Source organism: Bubalus kerabau, chromosome 11 (assembly GCF_029407905.1).
Source record: "Bubalus kerabau isolate K-KA32 ecotype Philippines breed swamp buffalo chromosome 11, PCC_UOA_SB_1v2, whole genome shotgun sequence".
Lineage (NCBI taxonomy): Eukaryota > Metazoa > Chordata > Mammalia > Artiodactyla > Bovidae > Bubalus > Bubalus kerabau.
In genome coordinates this window covers 51,344,096-51,368,813 of record NC_073634.1, presented here as the reverse complement: position 1 = coordinate 51,368,813, position 24,718 = coordinate 51,344,096, and the positions used below count along the sequence as shown (strand labels likewise).

The window sequence follows — 24,718 nt, the reverse complement described above, 5'->3', positions numbered from 1 at the left end:
GAAGGAGCCAAAGCAAAAAGAACACCCAGCTGTGGATGTGACCGGTGATAGAAGCAAGGTCCGAGGCTGTAAAGAGCAATATTGCATAGGAATCTGGAATGTCAGGTAAATGAATCAAGGCAAATTGGAAGTGGTCAAACAAGAGATGGCAAGAGTGAATGTCGACATTCTAGGAGTCAGCGAACTCTAATGGACTGGAATGGGTGAATTTAACTCAGATGACCATTATATCTACTACTGTGGGCAGGAATCCCTCAGAAGAAATGGAGTGGCCATCATGGTCAACAAAAGAGTCCAAAATACAGTACTTGGATGCAATCTCAAAAACGACGGAATGATCTCTGTTCGTTTCCAAGGCAAACCATTCAGTATTACAGTAATCCAAGTCTTTGCCCCAACCAGTAATGCTGAAGAAGCTGAAGTTGAACGGTTCTATGAAGACCTACAAGACCTTTTAGAACTAACACCCAAAAAAGATGTCCTTTTCATTATAGGGGACTGGAATGCAAAAGTAGGAAGTCAAGAAACACCTGAAGTAACAGGCAAATTTGGCCTTGGAGTACAGAATGAAGCAGGGCAACGACTAATAGAGTTTTGCCAAGAAAATGCACTGGTCATAGCAAACACCCTCTTCTAACGACACAAGAGAAGACTCTATACATGGACATCGCCAGATGGTCAACACCAAAATCAGATTGATTATATTCTTTGCAGCCAAAGATGGAGAAGCTCTATACAGTCAGCAAAAACAAGACCAGGAGCTGACTGTGGCTCAGACCATGAACTCCTTATTGCCAAATTCAGACTGAAATTGAAGAAAGTAGGGAAAACCACTAGACCATTCAGGTATGACCTAAATCAAATCCCTTATGATTATACAGTGGAAGTGAGAAATAGATTTAAGGGCCTAGATCTGATAGATAGAGTGCCTGATGAACTATGGAATGAGGTTCGTGACAGGAGACAGGGATCAAGACCATCCCCATGGAAAAGAAATGCAAAAAAGCAAAATGGCTGTCTGGGGAGGCCTTACAAATAGCTGTGAAAAGAAGAGAAGTGAAAAGCAAAGGAGAAAAGGAAAGATATAAACACCTGAATGCAGAGTTCCAAAGAATAGCAAGAAGAGATAAGAAAGCCTTCTTCAGCGATCAATGCAAAGAAATAGAGGAAAATAACAGAATGGGAAAGACTAGGGATCTCTTCAAGAAAATCAGAGATACCAAAGGAACATTTCATGCAAAGATGGGCTCGATAAAGGACAGAAATGGTATGGACCTAACAGAAGCAGAAGATATTAAGGAAAGATGGCAAGAATACACAGAAGAACTGTACAAAAAAGATCTTCATGACCCAGATAATCACAATGGTGTGATCACTGACCTAGAGCCAGACATCCTGGAATGTGAAGTCAAGTGGGCCTTAGAAAGCATCACTATGAACAAAGCTAGTGGAGGTGATGGAATTCCAGTTGAGCTATTCCAAATCCTGAAAGATGATGCTGTGAAAGTGCTGCACTCAATATGCCAGCAAATTTGGAAAACTCAGCAGTGGCCACAGGACTGGAAAAGGTCAGTTTTCATTCCAATCCCAAAGAAAGGCAATGCCAAAGAATGCTCAAACTACTGCACAATTGCACTCATCTCACACGCTAATAAAGTAATGCTCAAAATTCTCCAAGCCAGGCTTCAGCAATATGTGAACCGTGAACTTCCTGATGTTCAAGCTGGTTTTAGAAAAGGCAGAGGAGCCAGAGATCAAATTGCCAACATCCGTTGGATCATGGAAAAAGCAAGAGAGTTCCAGCAAAACATCTATTTCTGCTTTATTGACTATGCCAAAGCCTTTGACTGTGTGGATCACAACAAACTGTGGAAAATTCTGAAAGAGATGGGAATACCAGACCACCTGATCTGCCTCTTGAGAAATTTGTATGCAGGTCAGGAAGCAACAGTTAGAACTGGACATGGAACAACAGACTGGTTCCAAATAGGAAAAGGAGTTCGTCAAGGCTGTATATTGTCAGCCTGTTTATTTAACTTCTATGCAGAGTACATCATGAGAAACATTGGACTGGAAGAAACACAAGCTGGAATCAAGATTGCCAGGAGAAATATCAATCACCTCAGATGTGCAGATGACACCACCCTTTTGGCAGAAAGTAAAAAGGAACTCAAAAGCCTCTTGTTGAAAGTGAAAGTGGAGAGTGAAAAAGTTGGCTTAAAGCTCAACATTCAGAAAACGAAGATCATGGCATCCGGTCCCACCACTTCATGGGAAATAGATGGGGAAACTGTGGAAACAGTGTCAGACTTTATTTTTCTGGGCTCCAAAATCACTGCAGATGGTGACTGCAGCCATGAAATTAAAAGACGCTTACTCCTTGGAAGGAAAGCTACGACCAACCTAGATAGCATATTCAAAAGCAGAGACATTACTTTGCCAACAAAGGTTCGTCTAGTCAAGGCTATGGTTTTTCCTGTGGTCATGTATGGATGTGAGAGTTGGACTGTGAAGAAGGCTGAGCACCGAAGAATTGATGCTGTTGAACTGTGGTGTTGGAGAAGACTCTTGAGAGTCCCTTGGACTGCAAGGAGATCCAACCAGTCCATTCTGAAGGAGATCAGCCCTGGGATTTCTTTGGAAGGAATGATGCTAAAGCTGAAACTCCAGTACTTTGGCCACCTCATGCGAAGACTTGACTCATTGGAAAAGACTCTGATGCTGGGAGGAATTGGGGGCAAGAGGAGAAGGGGACGACAGAGGATGAGATGGCTGGATGGCATCACTGACTCAATGGATGCGAGTCTCAGTGAACTCCAGAAGTTGGTGATGGACAGGGAGGCCTGGCGTGCTGCGATTCACGGGGTCGCCAAGAGTCGGACACGACTGATTGACTGATCTGATCTGATCTGATAGTTTCTTAGACATAATGTTATTGCACACCTAATAGACTATAGCATAGTGTAAACACAAGTTCTGTATGCTTTCGGAAACTAAAAAGTGCATGTGAGTCACTTTTTGGTGATACTCATTTTATTGTTGTAGTCTGAAACCAAACATGCAGCATCTCTGAGGTGTAGGGTGTGTGTGTGTATTTTTAAAACTACGAGCGTCCAGGGACTTCCCTGGCAGTCCCCTGGGTTGCACTGCAGGGACACATGTTTAATCCCTAGTCAGCGGACTAAGATCCTGCACGCCTTGTGGTGTGCCCCCCAAAATTATGAACTACTAGCATCCAAAGCCTTCTAATCTGGAGGGCATCTCCCAGCATGTGGGTCTTTATGGAAGCCAAAGTCTATTACCCAGACTTGGAAAAATCAAATGTCCCTATCCAGGGTTTTGAATCATCATGGAATGTTCCAAAGGCAAGAATATCCCAAAGGCATGGGCAGCTGGCAGCCAGTTTGGTAGTGGCGACCTGGGCAGCAGATTCCTAAACAGACCCTTCCTGCAGCACAAGCTTGGCCATCACCCAGCCTTCTGGGATCTTCCTCGATTTCTGAGTATCTTTCCCCAGCCTTCTAGTTAATTCTATGAAAGTGAAAGTGTTAGTCATTCAGTTGTGTCTGACTCTTTTTGACCCGATGGACTATAGCTCACCAGGCCTCTCTATCCATGTAATTCTCTAGGCAAGAATACTGGAGTGGGTTGCCATTTCCTCTTCCAGGGATCCTCCTAACCCGGGGATCAAACCCAGGTCTCCTGAATTGCATGCAGATTCTTTACCATCTGAGCCACCAGGGAAGCCCTATAAGTTCCTTTCTGTTTAAGCATCTGCCCATCAAACCTTGACTAGTGTAGTAAGTCTGGAAAGACATAAAAAGCTATGAATGTCGAGAGCAGTGTCTCTCAAATTAAGGATCTTGTTAAAAATGCAGATTTTTGAGTAGTTACCTGTACACCTGAAACTAACACAACATTATAAATCAACTATACTCCAATAAATATTAAAAAATTGAAAGTAAATAAATACAATAAAAATAAATTTAAATGATAATTTTTTTAAATGCCAATTTTTATTTCGGAGGTTTGGGTAGGGCTTGAGGTTCCAAGTTCCAACAAGCTCCCAGCTGATGTGGGATAATGCCAGTCCACAGACCACTCCTTGGGTGCTGAACTCAGGAGCGCTGAAGGCTTGTAGAGATGTGGCTAGAAAGTAGGAAGGAGCAAGGTCAACAAGGTTCAACATTATCTAATGGAGTTTGGACTTAATCCTGCAGGGGTAAGTAGCCATTAAAGGACCCAGGGGGAGTGAAATGAATAGATTTCCATTTATCAAGGGCTTGTAGGCATGATGTAGACAACAGAGCATGAGAGACAGGAGGCGGAGGAAGCAGTGAGGGATCCGGTGGGCAGAACAACAGCCTCCACCCCCAATGTCCTCTTTCTCATCCCCAGAACCGGGGTGCATTTGTTACATTATATGATGAAAGGGACTTGGCAGTTATTAAGTTAAGGGCTTTCAGATGGAAAGATTACCCTGGATTAACCAGGCAGGCCCAATGTAATCACAGGAATCCTTACAAGTAGAGAACCTTTCTCAGCTGTGGCCAGAGCACAACACTGCTGACCCTGAAGGTGCAGGAAGAGGCTCAAGCCACGGCATGCAGGTGGCCTCCAGGAACTCAAAAAGGTGAGGAAGTGGGCTCTCCCCTACAGCCTCCAGATGGAGGCTTGCTTTCAACCAGGGACACCCATCTGACTTGACCTCCAGAACTGTGAGATAGTACATTTTTGCTTTTTTGGTTTAGTTGGTTTTGGTCTTTTTTTTGGCAGGGGTGGGGGGGCGGCTGTACATAGGACTTGGGGTACCTTTGTTCCCCGACCAGGGATCAAACTTGTGCCCTTGCAATGGAAGCACGGAGTCCTAACCACTGGACCACCTGGGGAGGCCTGCATTTGTGTTCTTTTAAGCCATGAAGCTCATAGTAATTTGTTACAGGGGCAATAAAAAAAAGGATATGGGAGGCCACTGGGATATTCAGGGGAACAATGATGAGAGCCTCATTGAAGAGAAAGTATTAGTCTCTCAGTCATGTCTGACGAGTCTTTGTGACCCCAAGGACTGTGGCCTGCTACACTCCTCTGTCCTTGGAATTCTTCAGGCAAGAGTACTGGAGTGGGAGGCCATTCCCTTCTCCAACAGATCTTCCTGACCCAGGTATCGAACCTGGGTCTCCTGCACTGCAGGTGGTTTCTTTACCGTCTGAGCCACCAGGGAAGATCTCATTGAAGAGAGAGGGCAGCACAGAAGGGGAGACCTGGTTTGAAAGATTATTGGGACTATAGAGATGGAGGTTCGTAGTTACCCGCTGGGTGTGTGGGTGGGGATGGGTGGTGAGGAGAGGCAGGAGTCAAAGGAAGCTTTCAGGTTTCTCTCTCGGACAAAGGAGTCTGTTGGTCAAAAGGAAGGAAAGAAGTGAGTGTGAGTCTGAGTTTGAGAGAATGTGTAAGTGTGCACGCAAGTGTGTGAGTTGAAGGCATGTGAGAGATTCCAGAAAAAGGAAAGGAGTCTCTCTTAATACCACTGGGCTCTTTCCTTGCAGTTCCATTTTTACCAAGAAACTGGCTAATCTTAACTCTCAAGCTTTCTCTCCTGAGAACAGCACGGCCAACATAAACAGCTGCTCTGCCTGTCACTTATATTTTTCAGTTTAAATTAATGAATTGCCATTCTAGTCCTACACCAGGCTCCCTTGAGTTTAGTCAGAACAAAACAATTCCCCGGGGTTCACTGTCTCCCGGATAAGCAGACAGAATTAAGTTTTGTACCCCTGCAAAGCGGAGGATCAGACCTTGAACCACGGTGACCCCAGTTTCGCCTCCTTCCTTGGCACAGCATCCCTGCATCCCCGGCTGGAAGGGGTCAGAGAAAGGGAGGGAGACGTGGAGGAGGCTGCCCAGTGCTGTTCCCTGGGCCAAGTCAACTAGGAATCATGAGGTTCTGTACATGCAACTTCACTGCTATTTATAGTTCACACTCTGAGATTCCTTCACACACACTTTTCAGGGACCCAGCCTCCAGAGGGGACATGCCCCATTTGGATCCCCTGCATGGTAGCAAATGCAAGCCAGGCAAGCCATTCTGGGAAGCTCTGAAGGGTGGAGGCAGGTCTGGCTGAGCTGATCTAGAGGCGGCTGCTTCCATCCTAAAGACATCCTGGGAAAGTCAAGAAAATAACTTCAGAGCAGGTTACTGCTCTGAATGATTTCTTTAGCTGTGCCTAACTTGCCAAGTGACCTCTTCTGAGTGAAAGGAGAGCAAAGATCCTTTGTCCCTCCCAACGCTAAGGGCTGGGACTATTGATATCAACCCATTGTTCAGATGAGGAAATCGAGGCTCTTGGAAGTTAAAGTTCTTATCTAGTATTGAGTCAATCAAACATCGGAGCCAGGACTTAACTTCAGTCTTTTGATGACAAAAATCTCTATCCTTTGTACTTTGATGGAGGATTCTGTCCTCTCTGGGGAGGGACACCCCCTACCCTCCACTTCCCACAGGCTTTTGTCAATCAGTGGTAGTCTGACGATTCTCCTGCCTGGAGGTGCCCAGAACATTTAGGGCTGTGACTGGGCCACCCAGATCACCCAACAGTGACACAACCCTCCCACCAGTAAGTTCTCCTGATCCTCTACCTGTGTGTCCAGCCTCGGCCAGGTGCTGTGGAAGATGGTATAGGAGGTATATGTGGAAGATGGTTCAGCCACAGGAGGATGATAGCTCCTGTTCTCTAAAAGTTTATTAAGCAACAGTGCTTAGATCGTGGGATGTTCAAACCACAGAAGTGGAGTGGGGTTCAGAGCTGCTGAACCAGGTCTGCTGGACATTAGGATCCGAGCCCCTGCCCCCAGTGCAAGACTGTTTCCCAGTAACATTGCCTTCCGCTCCAGACAAGGAAACTGACACTCAGAGAGATGAAGTCATGCTTCCAAGCCCACGGCCTGTGGCCTCTGGCAGTCTCCAACTCTAGCTACCATTTCCTCTTGCCAGGCCTCCCCGCTCTCATCACTTCCACACTCTACTTGTAACACCTCTGTTACTCAGCATATTCATTTGTTTAAAATAATGCTTCATTATGTCACAGTCATGACCACCAGTCAATGAAAAAATTGTGTGACTATGCAATTATCTCTTTTCCTATGGCCTCCACCTCACTCCATGCATTCTCATGACTCTTCTTAAAAGGGCATGAAATCTCCTTTAACCTGGCTAAAGGTTAGCAGGGTTAAAGGAGAGGACTCCTGAGTGACATCTGGCAGGTCACTGTACCGCCCTGCTCCCAGTACCCACCAAAGAGGGCATCTGCCCTGCCCCCACTTCACGCTCGGCCTCCCCCATTTAACCCCATCATAACTCACCCTACCCACTCAAAAATTGTGCTACTTACATATTCTTTAATGTCCTTTGACTTCACAGCCTTGTAGGAATAATATGCAGGGTAAAGAGTGCCAAATATTAGCCTGGAGGGAAGAGAGAGAGAAAAAAATGAGAAATGTGATTTTCATTCATTCTGTTTGATGGAAAATGTTGTCTTCAGTGCCATAGCATCCTCTGAACTACAGAACATGCTTCTGTGGGGCTTGGTTATTTTTCTGAAGGCCCTGAAGCGTTTCTGCTCATGGCTAGGACGTGCTTAGGAACCTCTATGACCTGTTACAACTCCACACCCACCTTCCTTCAATCTGTCATTTTGCAACACAGGAGGGTGGTTTGGGGTCATGGAAGCCAAAAATGAGAGGTTCGGGGGCTCTGGAGGTGGGAAACCAAGCTGAGCAGCCAAGACCCCTGAAATTAAAGGCCCAGTGGATTTCCCCGGTGGTCCAGTGAATAAGAATCCACCTGCCAATGCAGGGGACACAGATTCCATCCCTGGTCCGAGAAGATCTCACATGCCACGGAGCAACCAAGCCTGCACACTGAAACTTCTGAAGCCTGTGCACCTAGAGCCTGTGCTCCAAAGAAAGAGAAGCCACCACAATGAGAAACCCACATACCACAAGGAGGAGCAGTCCCCACTCTCTGCAACTAGGAAAGAGTCCTTGCAGCCACGAAGATAGACCACAGCCAAAACTAAAAATTAATAATTACACATATGTTTTTAAAAGGCCCAATGTTCCTCCCTGCTGCTAATCTCCTTCAGATGCTCTCTTAAGCCCACCTACACCTTGGGCTTCCTTTGCTACCAAAACTGCATCACTCCAAGTTTCTTCAAATTTATTCCCTTCAGACTGGATTTCAGCATCCTGCAGTCAGAATCAGCTGTTCAGTTTGTAAATCCAATCAAGCCAACCCTTTCTCCCACCAGACAATCCCCACCTTGCAATAACCTGCTTCCCACTGCTCTGAAGATGTAGAAGCAAAAATAATGACACCAGTGTGATGTTTGGGCTTCAGCTCTCACTGAGTCATCTCTCCTGGGGCCATGCACCAGGTCATTAAATAATCAGACTCTGCATAGCATAGCTCCACTTGCCCTCATTCTCTCTACTTTGTCCCTTCCCCACCCCCAACCATCGAGTCTTTGCCTGTCCTTTCCTTCTGGAATCTGCACCACCACCCCCACCTCCTTCTTTGTCAGGTTGGTACCTATTCACTCATCAAATGCCAGCTCCATATGACCTCCTCCTGGAAGCCTTCCCTGACCTCTCCCCCTAAGTTAAATCTTCCCACTACACTCTCAAAGCATGATATACAATTTGATCAGGACACGTGATGTTTTGATTGACAGCATCCCCTAATTGGACTCTAAGTGCCTCAGGGCACAGAATGGATCTGTTTTGTTCAACAGTGTTTCCAGCACCTTCCACATAGGAGACTCAATAGATACTTTAATAATTATTATTTTAATTTTATTCATTTATTTATTTTTGGCTGTGCTGGGTCTTCATTGCTGTGCATAGGCTTTTTCTAGTTGTGGTGAGTGGGGGCCACTCTCTAGTTGTGGTGCTCGGACTTCTCATTGTGGTGGCTTCTCTTGTAGTGGAGCACAGGCTCTAGGGTATGCAGGCTTCAGTAGTTGCAGCTTGCAGGCTCTAGAGCACAGGTTCAGTAGCTGTCATGCTTAGTTGCCCTGTGCCATGTGGGATCTTCCCAGACCAGGGATCGAACACATGTCCCCTACATTGGCAGGTGGATTCTTAACCACTGGACCACCAGGGAAGTCCCCTCAGTAGATATTTTTCAATGAATGAACTGACAGGATGCTGGAGCTGGAAGAGTTTCATCCTTTCACCCGACAGGTGAAGTCACCTCTACGTGTCAATTCAGGTGCCAGCTGTTATACCATCCTGGCTCTGTCCCCATAAGGGCCAGCATCTCATGTGACAACCCTATGGACAGAGCCATGCAAGGAGACACCACACTCAGGAAGCCCAAAGCCATGGCTGGTTCATCATGGGGGGTCATACAGAGAACTCCCATCAGATGCTATTTATCAAGGAGGGCTTAGTTTTACAATAAGCTGTTGCAGGTAACACCTTGACAGTCCACATTCATCAGGTTTCCATGGAAAAACAGAAAGCTAACTGAACCAAGTCTGTTTCTGGTGCTGAATGGGAAGGGGAAAGGGTTTTGTAACCTTGACTTACACAGGCCCTGCCCTAAGTGCTCTGCAGACATGAGCTCAGACAGCCTTGGTAACAAGAACCTTGTCCATAGACAGGGCACTGAGGCTGGAGCAGCTAGTCTGAGCTTGCCTAGTTCCATGACCAGTAAGGATAAAGGAGGGGAAGGGACCCAGCCAGACTGGCCTCCTCTGTGCCTGACTCCTTACCAACACTGTCCACTGCCTTGGAAAGCAAGGCCACGCCCTGGGAAGGCTGAAATTGTATCTAGGGAGCTAGATAAGACAGCCAAAGGGACAAAAACATAGTCTGAAAGAAAACAAGAAAATTCAAAAGGAGACGGTGACTTCCTCTGACTGGTGCCTAAGACTCTGCGCTTCTAATGCAGGGGTTGTTTGGTCATTCAGTCATGTCTGACTGTTTGCAACCCTATGGACTGCAGCACGCCAAGCTTCCCTGTCCTTCACCATCTCCCAAAGTTTGCTCAAACTCATGTCCATTGAGTCCAATGCAGGGGGCCCAGGTTCAATTCCTGGTCAGGGATCCCACATGCCACAACTAAGAGTTCAAATGCCTCAACTAAAAAAAATCCTGCATGCCACAGTAAAGATCCAAGATCCTGTGTGTTGCAACTAAGACCTGGTGCAGCCAAATAAAATGTCAAAAAATTAATTAAAGAAAAAAAAAAAAAAGATGGCCACAGTGCCAAAGACACAGGCAGCCCAAGGAAATCCACTGGGATCTGTCACAAGTCAGCTCAGAGGAGGAGGTTTCCCCAACCCCTCCCCCCCCCCCACACCCAGCCCCGCTTCACCCTAAGCAGTATTCTCAGATACTCTGGAGAATCTCTCTTCGTCCATGAGACCTTTCCTGACCTCAGCATCCCCTGAAGATTAGGTTCCTCTTCTGTTCTTCACTGCCACACCCTGGATGGTCCCCTTTCTTAGCTCTGATCCATATCACTTGCATCAGTTTTTTCCATGTCTGTCTCTCCCACAAGACAAGTTCCACAAAGTTGGCTTGATGCTGTCTACTTACAAGTCTAACCCACACCCCTTGGGCAGAGGAAGTGCTTGGTAAATATATGTTCCCTCTGGGAAATTTCATAAAGTGGTGAAGCAAGGGTCAGAGCCACCCAAGGGACGCTCATGACTTTGGGGCTGAGGTCTCAATAGTGAGGAGATGCTGGACAGCACCAGGCTGCTTCAACAAAGCCTCCAGCACAACGTCACAGGCCCCGGAGAAACAAACATGCCCTCCTTTGGCACAGAGGCCCTGGTCAATAGTCATGTCTGCCAGGACAGAGGAGCCTGGCATGCTGCAGTCCATGGGGTTGCAAAGAGTCGGATGCGACTGAGCGGCTGAACAACAGCAACGGCCAGGAGGATGTCCAGCCCCTGCCTTGAGGCAGTGCATGAGCAGCAGGAGAGACTGGTGGAAAGTGCATCTTCACCTGACAGCCCATGGATCAGCTCTTCTGTGAACCCCAAAGCCAGCGACACCCCCCAAGTGGACATAGAGGTGGAAAGCTTCACGAGGGCCAAGACAAAGGAGGCCTGTGCTCCGTCTGCCTGGGGGACTCAGATGTGAATGGCTGCCAGCATCCCCCCACCTGGCTCCCTTTTGACAGCATAGGGACAGCAAGATAAATGTGCCTGTGCTTTCCAGTCTCCAAAAGCTCAGAAACACCGGCATGTAAGGGACTAGACTCAGTATTTCACTGCCCAGAGGAGGGAGAATGGAATGAAAAGGGCAAGGTCTCCTAAATCTATTTGGAGAAAAAATAAATGAAGCAGGTCCATGCCAAAGGGGTTTGAGATTGATGTCCATTCATAGCAAGTCCCTCTGGCCAGGCCCTTCTCTTTCCCCACCTCCCTCAGCTCCGGACCTAACCCTAACCTCCTGGCCAGCAGCTGTTCCCCACTGAGCCATGCTTGCATGCTCACGTGTCACTTCCTGGGACCTCCCTGGTAGAGAGTGGGTAACAGGCAGGAAGGCCAGGGTCTCCAAACGGAGGCAATAGGCAGCAAGTGTCAGACATTTTTTATCTTTCTCTTAAGAGGCAGGAGGAAACAAACAAGTGTTAGATTTTTTTCCCCTTCTCTATACAAATTTTAAAAAGGTTTCTCTTAAAATTCTGTGTTGCCATAATGACACCTGGTTCTACCTGAACTTAACTTTTCTCAAACCTTGAGCTAACCGATGCATTTTTCTTATGGAAATGTTTATCTTAAGCTATGTTAATGAACTATGTATTTATCCTAGACTCTGTCTTTCTTCAAGTTGGTTCCCCCTCAGAACCGACTTGACAAACCTGTATATTTTACTCATATATTGTTCTCCTAATCTATGTTAATGAAACTATATACTTACTTGAAAACCTGCCTTTCTTCAAGATTCAAGTCAATCATTTTATTGCCCGGGATAACTCACCTAGTGCCAATGTTATCTCAAAATGAATGTTGTGGGTGAGGGGCCTGGTGCCACTCTGAGTTTTGAGACATCTCCTTTCTATAATTAACAGCTTGCTAGTAGCTATATAACATCTGGCTAAAGACTAGCAGGGGGGCCACTCTTTCTGCCCCTTTCTGATGTCTGTGTCAGAAGCTTTCTCTATCTCTTTTATACTTTAATAAAACTTTATTATGCAAAAGCTCTGAGTGATCAAGCCTTGTCTTCGTCATTGGCCCCAGGCTGAATTCTTCTCCTCCAGAGGCCAAGAATCCCAGCGTCTTTTGTGACTCAGCAATAACCTTTCAGTAGGCCAGTGGCTAAGATTTCATGCTCTCATAGGAGGGGGCCCAGGTTCTATCCACAATCAGGGAACTAGATCCCACATGCCATAACTAAAGAGTTTGGATGCTGCAACTAAAAATGGAAGATCTTGTATGTCACAACTAAGACCCAGTACAACCAAAGGAATAAAAATAAACTTTTTTTAAACGTGTGACTTCCTATTGGCTACCTCTTCTTCAATTTCTAAAAAAAATTTATTTATTTGGCTGCGTCAGGTCTTACTTGCAGCATTTGAACTCAGCTCTGACTAGTTCCCTGACCAAGGATAGAACCCGGGCCCCTTGCACTGGGAGCTTGGAGTCTTAGCCACTGGACCACCAGGGAAGTCCCCCAGCTTGCTCTTCTGCCTGCATCTTAGTGCACGACCTTCCCACAACTCCACACCTTTCCCACCCCGCCCCACCCCCCCACCCCACCTCCATAAAGTCTCACTAATCCTTTAAGAAGGAGCCACTTCTGTGCGTCTTTGATCAGTTGTCTCTCAGGATTTTCTTGACACTTGTTAAGTCTCTTACAGCTCTTATGTCGTAGTTTTAATAATAAGACATTAAAAATAATGATATTAATATCACTGAGTGCTCACTCATGCCAGGCACTGCTCTACAAGCTGTCTATTCGGTCCTCTCAACATCAATACAGGCTAAGAATTTTTGTATTGTTAGTTGCTCAGTCATGTCCGACTCTTTGCGACTCCATAGACTGTAGCCCACCAGGCTCCTCTGTCCATGGAATTCTCCAGGCAAGAATACTGGAGTGGGCTGCCAATCCCTTTTCCAAGGGATCTTCCCGACCCAGGGATCAAACCCAGGTCTCCTGCATTGCAGGCAGATTCTTTTTCATCTGAGCCACCAGGGAAGCCCTAAGAATTCTTGTGCTTAGGTGCTCAGTCATGTCTGACTTTTTGCGACCCCATGGACTGTAGCCCACCAGGTTCCTCTCTGTCCATGGAATTCTCCAGGCAAGAACACCAGAGTGGGTTGCCATTTCCCTCTACAGGGAAGAATTCTTACTACTCCATTTTACAGATTAGGACACTGAGGCTTACAGGGACAAATAGCCAGGAGCTGAGGTGGGATGTGACCCAGGCAGCCAGACAACAGGCTGACTGTCTTCTCCCAGGGCAGCCTGTTCTGACTGGGTCAGACCATCCAGGCCAGCGAGATTGATTAGTGGGGTCCCCAGCACCTGACACAGCGCCTGCCCAAGTGGCTGCTGGATGAATGTCTGATGGATGAATAAATATCAAACAACTGCAACCTCCAAGGAACTTCAGCCCACTTCAGATTCACATAACTCTCTCTACAATGTCAAGAGAGAAGCTGTACAATTCTTAGGAGGAATAAAGCCACTTAAGTGCTTAAGGTTGGCTCAAGAGCAGGAAGGAAGAAGGCTTGAGTGTCTTCTGTAGAGGGGAAACCAGGCTCTGTGCTCACACACTCCACCTGGTTATCTGTGAACAGAGTCCCACCTGGCACTCCAGAGCCACAGAGCTCTGCACCCACCCACCCTCTGCCCACAGCCATTTACTGTTCCCCAGAAGCCCCCAACCCAACCTACTGCCTCCATGTATCTGCTTGCTGCATCCCTGCTATCTTTGCCCTTGATTCCTCCTCTTGCTCCAAACTAGGGGCCTTCATCCAGGTTGCCGCCTTCACTTCCCCCCAGCTGCAGCAGGGTGGGGGGCGGGGTGTGGGTGGGCAATGGGCCTCCTGTGAATGCTAACCTCAGCGACAGCAGTTCCCAACTGGGAGTAGGACATCTGGGCAACATCTGGAAACATGCAGGTCATCACAACTCAGAGAACGCTACTAGCATCTTGTTGGGGGAGGCCTAGGATGTTGTTCAACCCCACAACACACAGGACAGCCCCTCAAAGCCTGATTGGGTCCATAACATCAGAAGTGCCAAGGTGGAGAAACCCTTGTCTAGGTGCTGTTTTTCAATCCTTGGGCCCTGCTCCTTTCCTTCAGCTTAAATGACATAAGATAACTGCTTTGAGTAGGACCCAGGGGCCTCTCTTCTTTCTCCAGTTAATTTCCAAGGAGTTAAAATTTCCTAAGAAGAAAGGGCTTTCCAGGTGGCGCTAGTGGTAAAGAACCTGCCTGCCAATGTAGGAGACATAAGAGACTCAGGTTCGATCCCTGGATTGGAAAGATCCCCTGGGGGAGAGCATGGCAACTCACTCCAGTGTTCTTGCCTGGAGAATCCCATGGACAGAGGAGCCTGGCAGGCTACTCTAGTAGCCATGGCCAGTCCATGGGATCACAAAAGTTGGACACGACTGAGGCGACTTAGCACAGCACAAGAAGACAGGTAAGAGGTCTGTTGAAAGCCTGACTGAGCCCCACTGAGCCCCTCACTGGGCTCGCCAAGCCAAACAACAGCGGAGGGTCCCAGAGGGTGAGCCCATGCCTGATCTCATCTTGGCCAAGTCCACAGGTTCCCCCCTCAACACTCAGTCACCCCTGCTTCCAGCTGCTCCACCATTTCCCAGCCCTGCTGGGACCCCAGCATTGGCAGCAATATACACCCCTGGCACCAATGCAAAATATACAATTTCTGATTATCATCCTATGTAGGTTTTTCCATGAAAGTTTATGAATCCATTTTTAAAAATATTTACTATTTTTATCTATCTGTTTGGCTGTGTTGGGTCTCAGTTGGGACACACAGGATCTTAGATCTTCATCGTGGCATGCAGGATCTTTAGCTGCAGCATGAGAACTCTTGGTTGCAGCACGTGGGATCTAGTTCCCTGACCAGGGATTGAACCTGGGTCCCCTGGATTGGGAGCACAGAGTCTTAGCCACTGGACCACCAGGGAAGTCCCTATGAATCAGTTTTGATTACTTTCCAAGAGAATTAATTTCCAAGACCATTTTTACTTTCTACTGTCACACAAGGGTCCTCCTTGGTGCTAGAGTGCCTACTGGCATTTCAATAAATATGCTACAATTTTTAAGATGGAAAAAACTTAAAACAGGAGAGAGAGATCTGAAGTCTCCTATAGGTACTCTTTTCTCATATTTTTCTTTCCTTCCTTCCCCCAAATAAGCAACCTCCTGAATTCGGTGTTTCTCATTCTCACTATTTCTCACTAATATTTTTACTAACTCTGTAAGCCATGCTGAAACAGACAAAAATGTATTTCTATTTAAACACTATGTAAATGGAATCACACTATATGTATTCCACCAAAATATTTCTTCATTCAAATTTATGGTTTTGAAATTTTTGATCCGTATTGAGACTTGTCTTTCTAGACATTTTTTGTTCTTGTTGTGTTGGGTCTTTGCTGCTGTATGCAGGCTCTCTAGTTGGTGTGTGGGATCTTAGTTCCCTGACAGGAGATCAAACCCACATCCCTTGCATTGGAAGGCAGATTCTTTTTTTTTTTTTAATTTATTTATTTATTTTAATTGGAGGCTAATCACTTTGCAATATAGTAGTGGTTTTTACCATACATTGACACAAATCAGCCATGGGTGTACATGTGTTCCCCATTCTGAACCTCCCTCCCACCTCCCTCTCCATCCCATCCCTCAGGGTCATCCCAGTGCACCGGCCCTGAGCGTCCTGTCTCATGGGTTGAACCTGGACTGGTGATCTATTTCTGGAAGGCAGATTCTTAACCACTGGATCACCAGGGAAGTCACTCTAGCTCACTGTAAACCTCTGTATACTATTTCATTATGTGAATTTATCACAGCTTATTTACCCATTCTATTGATGCATATTTCGGTTCTTTCCAAGTTGTCACTATTACAAACAGAGCCAGAATGAACATTCTTATACAAATCTCCCTGGGCGCCGGTGGGACTTACTCTAGGGTTTACACACAGTGTGGAGCTGCCGAGTTGCAGGGCACAGCACCTTCCTCCAAACAATGCCAAACCACTCCCCAGAGAGGTCATACTACTCTCTACTCCTTCCTGCAGTGTAAACGAGTTCTGATGTTCTCCATTCTTTTTTTGGGGGGGTCCCCATTGCTTCACTTGGGCTTTCTCTAGCTACAATGAGGTTCCCATTGCTTCACTTGGGCTTTCTCTAGTTACAATGAGGAGGGGGCTACTCTTCATTGCAGTGAGTGGGCTTCTCATTTCAGTGGCTTCTCTCGTTACAAAGCACTGGCTTCACGCACACAGCCTTCAGTAGAAGCATGCAGGCTCAGCAGTTTACACAGGCCTAGCTGCTCCGTGCCATGTGGAATCTTCCTGAACCAGGGATCAGACCTGTTCCCCTGTATCGGAAGGCATAGGATTCTCCATTCTTGCCAAACTAATACAGTCAGATTTAAAATTTTTTTGCCAATCTGAAGAATGTGAAACAGTATCTCAAGTTTGTTTTAATCCATATTTCCTTGCAACAATCCATATTGCAAGTGAAGTTAATTAACATTTTATGCCTCTTGGCCATTTGGCCCCCTTAACTGAACTATTTATATTGCTTCCCTCCCCCATCCCATTCAGTTCTTTATCTTTTTCTTACTGACTTTTAGGACTTCTTTGTGAATTCTGGGTATAAATTATGCCTTGGACATATGGATTGCAAACATCTTTTCCCAATAAAAAGCCCTTTTAACTTTCTTTGCTGTGGTCCCTTCTGTTGTACAGAAGTTTTAAATTTTAAATGATAAATATATCAGTCTTTTATAGCTTGCTTTTTTATATCTTGTTGAGAAAATCCTGGCCACATACATCTTGTCATAAAAGTTTTTAAGGTTCACTTTTTCACTATTAGGTTTTAATTCATCTGTAACTTATCTTTATGTATGTTATGAGTTAGGGATTCAACTTTATGCTTTTTTGTCAGGATCCCAACTGTTCTAATAACAATTACCAAATTCTTTCCCACTGATTTTCAATTCTACCATTACATGTAATGTTTTCTAACATGTATAGATATTATTTCAGTTCTCCATTCCCTTACCCTGGTCTACCGACCAACCATGCACCTATACCACAGGGTATTAATTTCCATAGCTTTATAATAAATCCTGATATTCTTTTTAAAAAATATTTATTTATTTGGCTGTGCTGGGTCTTAGTTGCAGCATATGGGACCTTTAGCTGCACTATGCAAACTCTCAGTTGTGGCATGTGGGATCTAGTTCCCTGACCAGGGATCGAACCTACATTGGGAGCACAGTGTCTTAGCCACTGGACCACCAGGGAAGTCCCCTAAATCCTGATATTCTTAATGCTGTCTTGCCTATTCTTAGCCCTTAGATTTTCTACATGAATTTCATGACAGCTTGTCAAGTTCCATGAGAAACTTTATCTGTTCTGATTGAGAGTACACTGAAATTACAGATTTACTTGGGAAGAGTCACCATCTTTATCGGGTTTCCTTTTCATGAACATTGTCCCCTCTACTGAGTCTTCCTTAACATCTTTTCAAGATATGCTACAGATTTTTCTGTAAAGACCTTGGACTTGTTTTGTTTTCTTTATTCTTAAGTATATATTTCAAGAGTTTTTTTTTATGGTATTATGGGTTTTTAAAATTAGATTTTCTCTTGGTTTTTAATGTTATACAGGAATGCCATTGGTTTTCCATGTGGATCTCAGAACCACTCAACTTGCTGCAATCAAAAGCATTTGGAGTCCCAAATGCATTACAACTCCATGAAAAAAGTCAAACCCCAAACCAATACACTGTATGATTCCATTTATATGCTATTCTGAAAAAGGAAAGTTTATAGGGATAAAAAAAAAATCAGTGGTTGTGCAAGGACTAGAGATGGTGGGAGAGGTGACTACAAAGTAGAGTGAAAGAATTATGGAAAATGATGGAAGCTTCTTGCATCTTGATTGCAGTGGTGGCTACATAACTGTCCATTTATCAAAATTCAGAATTCAAATTCACACTTAAAACACTCGTACTGGGATTTCTCTGGGGCAGTCAAGTGGTTAAGAACCTATGTTTCCAAAGGCAAGGGGTACAGGTTCAATTCCTGGTCAAGGAACTAACCCATGTGTGGCCACATGCCACACAGTGCAGGCAAAAAATTTTAAAGTAAATAAATAAAATAAAACTTATCAAATTGATTAAAAAAACCTGACCTTAAAAAGAAAATCTTGAAGAATTCACACTCATAAGTGTAAGCGTGTGTGTGTGTGTGTGTGTGTGTGTGTGTGTGTTGGTGTCCAAAAATGCATAAAGCTGGTCAGGCATTAGCCTCCAAGCTTGATACAACTTCCTGGTATTGGAGGGTCCATGTATGACAAAACAACAATTTGCAAAAAACATAACACACCTCTAGGGGCTGCTAATACTATAGCTCTGAAAGGACTGTCTTGGACATACTATGGGCCTGGGTGCTATAGGCAACTGAGCAAGCCTAATCTTTACCATGCTGTGTAGGGAACGTCCTTACTCACAGTGGTTATCCACAAGCCTAAGCTGGGAGCTTCTCAGGCTGGGCACAGAGCTCAAGGTTCCCATGGCATGGCAAGCCAGCTGGGCTCTGGTTGCCATGGGTCCCACCCCTTGGGCTCCCGCTTCTGTTTACCCACTGTGACCTTCTAAAAGGCTAGAGGGAGAAAACAGGAAAACAGCAGAACTGGCCCACGGGGCATTTGGGCTCCTTGGAGACTATATGACTATGATTTATAAGTTCTTCTTTATTTATTGAGTATCCATTAGTTACCAGGGACTGTGCAAACTTCTTTATAAGCAATATCACTATTCATCTTCATATGGCCTATGAGAGATAAGTTGTTTTTTAATAATAAAGACAAGGAATCTCATAAAGAAGGCTGAGCACTGAAGGACTGATGCTTTTGAACTGTGGCACTGGAAATGACTCTTGAAAGTCCCTTGGACTACAAGGAGATCAAATCAGTCAATCCTAAAGGAAATCAATTCTGAATATTCATTGGAAGGACTGATGCTGAAGCTGAAGCTCCAATCCTTTGGCCTGATGCAAAGAATCTTTGGAAAAGACCCTGATGCTGGGAAAGAATGAAGGCAAGAGAAGGGGGCAACAGAGGATGAGATGGTTGATGGTATCCCCGACTCAATGGACATGAGTTTGAGCAAATTCTGGGGGACAGTGAAGGACAGGGAAGCCTGGCATGCTGCAGTCCATGGGGTCACAAACAGTCGGACATGACTTAGCGACTGAACAACAACAAAGCTGATCTCAGCCAAAAATAAACAAACCGTGTCCTTCTTTCTCAACGTGGCATGTGATTCTGCTAGCCCCTGCCTATAGACCCTTCTCTTTTTCTCTTGGTCTCACTGTGTGGCACGCAGAACTTCTCCAAACAGGGATCGAATCTATGCCCCCCACATTGGAAGCACGGAATCTTAATCACTAGACCATCAGGAAGTCCTGTAGACTCTTTCTTTTCAGTGTGCTTCAAGTCCAACCCCTCTCTGCAGACTTGAGACTAACACATACAAAACTGTTCCTTGGGGAACACCCCAACAAACACCTTATTCTTTTATTTGGTCCTTTGGTCTACACCACAACCCTCTGAGACAACTGGGATTCTTTTCACAGTTAATAAAAAACCAAGGCTCAGAGTGATTCAGAGACCCGCCAAAGGCCCCTTCCTTATCTGACAAGATTCAAACCCAGGTCTCCTGCCCTGAAGTCCAGGACCATTCTGAAGCCCCTATCGCTGTGGCACAGAGAAGAGGTTATTACTTATTTAGAGTTGTGTAAAATGTGTGTGGCAAAAATACAAATTTAAATTGGATTACAGAAATACTCCAAAGTCCAATTTAGAAAAACACAGAACAGACACGCTACAGATTTCAGTTCATGCTGTTAAGCATTAAACTCTGCAATCCAGCCCACTCAAGTCCTGTTCAAGTATCGGTCTGAGTATTTTTAAAAAAAATCTATATGACTGAAATTTCTATTCTTAAGAAATCCAGAAGCTAAGCTCTGACATCAGACCTGAGTCTGAATCTAGCTCCATCACTGACTAGCTATGGGACTGGGAGTGTGTTTCTTAACTCCTTTGGACCAGTTTCCTTGAGGCTGGAGAAGAAAAACACCTATGGTCAACAGCCACTGCACAGATTAAACAAGGAGACTGTAGCCGAGAATTTAACACTGCAGAGGCAGTGTAGAAGGATGACAAATACTAGTTTCCCATCTACAGAAATAAAGGGATCACTTCTATTTACAGAAATAGTGGCTTCGAATGCCAATTCCTTTAGGCACAAAATAGTTTTCACCCAATCATTATTTGTTGAGCATCTACTATGTACCCTGGGTCCTCTGGTAGGAAAGGCAGCCAGCAAACAGATAATTATATAAATAGTTGACTAATAACTGCTGCGTTGAGTCTCACTGAGTATGTTTTGAAGGAGAGCATGGATTTCCTTTACAATGACTGTCCTGTGGTCGCCCACTTCCCAGCTCACAACCCCACCCAGGATCTGAGAGCCAGAGACATTATTCTTGGCCAGATCGCCCCCTCGTAAAGGGTTATGGTTCTCCTCCTGGTGAACTTATCTCTAAAGCACCCTACAAGGGATATGGGGCTTCCCAGGTGGCTCAGTGGATAAAGAATCCATCTGCAATGCGGGAGACCTGGATTCAATCCCTGGGTTGGGACGATCCCTTGGAGGAGGGCATGGCAACCCACTCTAGTATTCTTGTCTGGAGAATCTCATGGAGAGAGGAGCCTGGCGGGCTACAGTCCATGGGGTTGAAGAGATTTAGACACAACTGAAGTGACTGAGCATGCACGCACAAGGGATACACTTGGTGAGAGGAAAGTAGTGATGGACCTTCCTGCCTGCACCATAAGAGAGGGGGAAGGGGAATAAGCCTGAGGGTGCTCTGAGCTAGATTTGAGGTGGTAGCTGTGGGGTACCTGTGGGATTCTCTGGGAAACTGTGCCAGCTTGTGCTCCCTCCACCATTCCCACAGAGCAGGTGCTGGTGTTGCTGTGCCCAGCTTGGAGGTCTACACAATGTGCACACACCTGTCCAAGGAGGGTATCAAAGGGCTCCAGGGAAGAGAGGGGAACAGGACAGATCTTTACTGATGCCCGCCAGGTGCTCACTGATGCCCACAGCAGTCAGGTGAAGTCGTGACTATTATCCCCTTTTTAAACACGTAGGACCCGGGACTTAAGGAGTTTCCATTCTTACATCCGTTCATTAGATATTCATTCAGCACTTCTGAGTCTAACACAAAGTCACAGAGCTGCCAGGTGGGTAAGCTGGATTCAAAGTGCCGTCACTTCCTGGCTTCAAACCCTTTGCTCTTTCCAGTCCAACATGATACCTCAAGAAGGTAAGAGATTTTATGCTCAGGGGGATCAGAAGTACCTGGAGTGCCAGGTGTATTGGAATGAGAGTTAGCAGAGCAAAGCTGTGTGTGCTAAATATTGAAGGAAAAGCCTATGGAGGTGGGCCCAAGAGCCTCCTCCATTAGACTGTGAGCTCTCTGACGGCAGGAACTGGGACTTTCCCCTCCTTTCATCTCCAGTGCCAGGCACAGAATGGGTGAGACACGCAGTAACATGGTGAAATTCAAATGTGTTACGCTAAGAAAGAAGGTGAAGGTGTTAGTTGTGTCCAACTCTTTGTGACCCCATGGACTGCAGCCTGCCATGGACTGCAGACAGGCTCCTCTGTCCATGGAATTTTCCAAGAGTACTGGAATGAGTAGCCATTTCCTTCTCCAGGGGATCTTCCCAACTCAGGGATCAAACCTGGGTTTCCCGCATTGGAGGCAGATTCTTTACCTTCTGAGCCACCAGGGAAGCCAGACTCAAAAGGCTACATGCTGCTTGACTCCACTTATATGACATTCTGAAAAAGACAGAACTATTAGAGACAGAAACAGATACACTGCCAGAGGCTGGGGATGTGAGAGAAGTTGACTTCAAAGGGGCATGTGGAAATTTTTGAATGTGATGGAATGGTTCTATGTGCTGTGATAATGGTTACACGATTGCATGAGTTTGTCTAAGTTCATAGAGCTACATGATAAAAAGGGTAAATTTCATTCTATATAAATTATACTCTAATTCTTTAAAGGGGGAAGAAAGAGAAAAAGAGAATGAATATAAGCAGAAGCAGATTTACAGAGAAGCTAATGAAGCTTAAATTTCAAGACCCCTCAACTGCATGGGTCCTGGGAGGGGTCCTAGCAAGCATACTCATCAAATTTTTTATGACTTTTTTGGAGAAGGCATCTTTCTTCCACTGTAAATGCTTCAGGATCTATTAAACCTAGATCCATGCCTGAATAAAAGTATAAGAACAGATCCAAAGAAGAATGGTGGGCTCCCAAGGAATTAAGACTCAAGTGGGACCCTAAAGAAAGGTAAGACCTGGTTCCAGCAGAAGGAGGTAAGGAAGACAACCCAGGGAGCAGAACCAGTGTGGACACAAGTTCAGGGGTTTCTCATGGTTCCCAGTGACCTCATGAGCATCAGGAAACTGGTATTCCTACACTTATGCTCACTACTCAGACACAGATGTCATGGTGTGATCTCTTCAGACACATCAAGCCATTCAAGGCAGGTAGAGCTATGACCTAATAGGATGTGAAAATTCTAGATGCCAGTGTAACAAGCTTGTATCCTTCTTCTGGCTACCCACACAGCAATGACCCCCGACTGCCCAACAGAGGGAAATTTTACATTATGTTTCTGAAACAGAAAATGGTTGATGTCCACTTTTCCAGCCTTCCCTCCAGCAGGGATGTGTGTTTGTGGTAGACACATCTGCACAAGTATGAACCCAGGTCCCTGCAGCCCTCTCATTCAGCTGTGCTGAGAATGCGTCCTTCAAGGGGACAATCTCATGATACTACAGGAACAAACACAGCCAAGTGAGGCTGGTCTTGTGGGTGGAGTTGCTGATTTCTTTATGGTTAAAATCAGCCAAGTTATCAGTAGAATGCAGCTCCAATTTTAAAGCAATTCTATTACAGAGAAATATTTGCACATCCATGTTCATAGCAGCATGATTCACAATAGCCAAGGGATGGAAGCAACTTAAATGTCCAATGACAGATGAAAGGATAAACAAAAGGAAATGTATATTTACTTTTGTTGTTGTTTAGTCACTAAGTTGCGTCAATCCCAGGGACTGTAGACCGCTAGGCTCCTCTGTCCATGGGATTTTCCCAGGCTAGAATACTGGAGGGGGTTGCCATTTCCTTCTCCAGGGGATTTTCCCCACCCAGGGATCAAACCCATGTCTCCTGCATTGGCAGGTGGATTCTTTACCACTGATCCACCTGGGAAGACCATATATATATATATATATATATATATATATATATGTATTATATATATATATATATATATATATGTATTATATATACATATATATATGTATATACTGCTGCTGCTGCTAAGTCGCTTCAGTCATGTCCGACTCTGTGCGACCCCAGAGATGACAGCCCACCAGGCTCCCCAGTCCCTGGGATTCTCCAGGCAAGAACACTGGAGTGGGTTGCCATTTCCTTCTCCAATGCATGAAAGTGAAAAGTGAAAGTGAAGTTGCTCAGTCGTGTCCGACTCTTAGCGACCCCATGGACTGCAGCCTACCAGGCTCCTCCGTCCACGGGATTTTCCAGGCAAGAGTACTGGAGTGGGGTGCCATTGCCTTCTCCATGTATATACATATACATATAAAATTTTATATGTATACATATAATTTTATATATATACAATTATATATATGTGTAATTTTATAGAAACAGAATATATTGAGTATAGCCCATTAGCTCATTTAATCCATAAACGGTTCATTGTAACAAATTTAGAGGAAAACAGAATTTATAATTTTTCAAGTTACATCTGTTCTGCTTCATGGTACAATGTCATTTATTTAATTTACTGAAATTGTCTAACCAAATAAAATTTGCCAATTTTAGATGGCATTGTAAACTCATCTCAATTCATTAGAGAGGATATAATGACATTTAAGATGAATGAAAATTAGCAAGCAATGCAAAAATCATATTTTTCAAATGGTTCTGGTTGTAGAGGAAAAAACAAAGCCTGTATATTATGTTCTATCCAGAAGTTTCACTACTAAATATGTTCCTGCTATTGATAGTAAAGAATCTGCCTGCAATTCTGGAGACCTGGGTTCAATCCCTGGGTCGGGAAGATCCCCTGGAGGAGAGCATGGCAACCCACTCCAGTATTCTTGCCCAGAGAATCGCATGGACAGAGGACCCTGGAAGGCTGCAGTCCACAGCATTGCACAGAGTCGGACCCAACTGAATTGACTTAGCATGTACACAAATATATACACACACACTCTGCACATATATATTTGGCTGTGCTGGGTCTTCATTGCTGTGAACAGGCTTTCTCTCTAGTTGCAGCGAGTGGAAGCTACTCTTTATTTCAGTGCACAG

The 24,718-nt window shown here is 45.2% G+C and overlaps 1 protein-coding gene and 1 non-coding gene across 6 annotated transcripts in view; both read right to left on the bottom strand.

Annotated features, from left to right (window-relative positions):
* Window positions 1-24,718, bottom strand: part of REEP1 (receptor accessory protein 1) — a 137,172-nt gene that overhangs the window by 71,349 nt on the left and 41,105 nt on the right. For all 5 annotated transcript variants that reach the window (XM_055540327.1, XM_055540324.1, XM_055540325.1 and 2 more), the window contains exon 2: window positions 7,389-7,461. In XM_055540327.1, the coding sequence (XP_055396302.1) occupies window positions 7,389-7,461 (73 nt within the window). The remainder of the gene's footprint in view (window positions 1-7,388; window positions 7,462-24,718) is intronic.
* Window positions 15,112-15,184, bottom strand: TRNAG-CCC (transfer RNA glycine (anticodon CCC)). Its single transcript has one exon. It is a non-coding gene; the product is annotated as a tRNA-Gly (tRNA).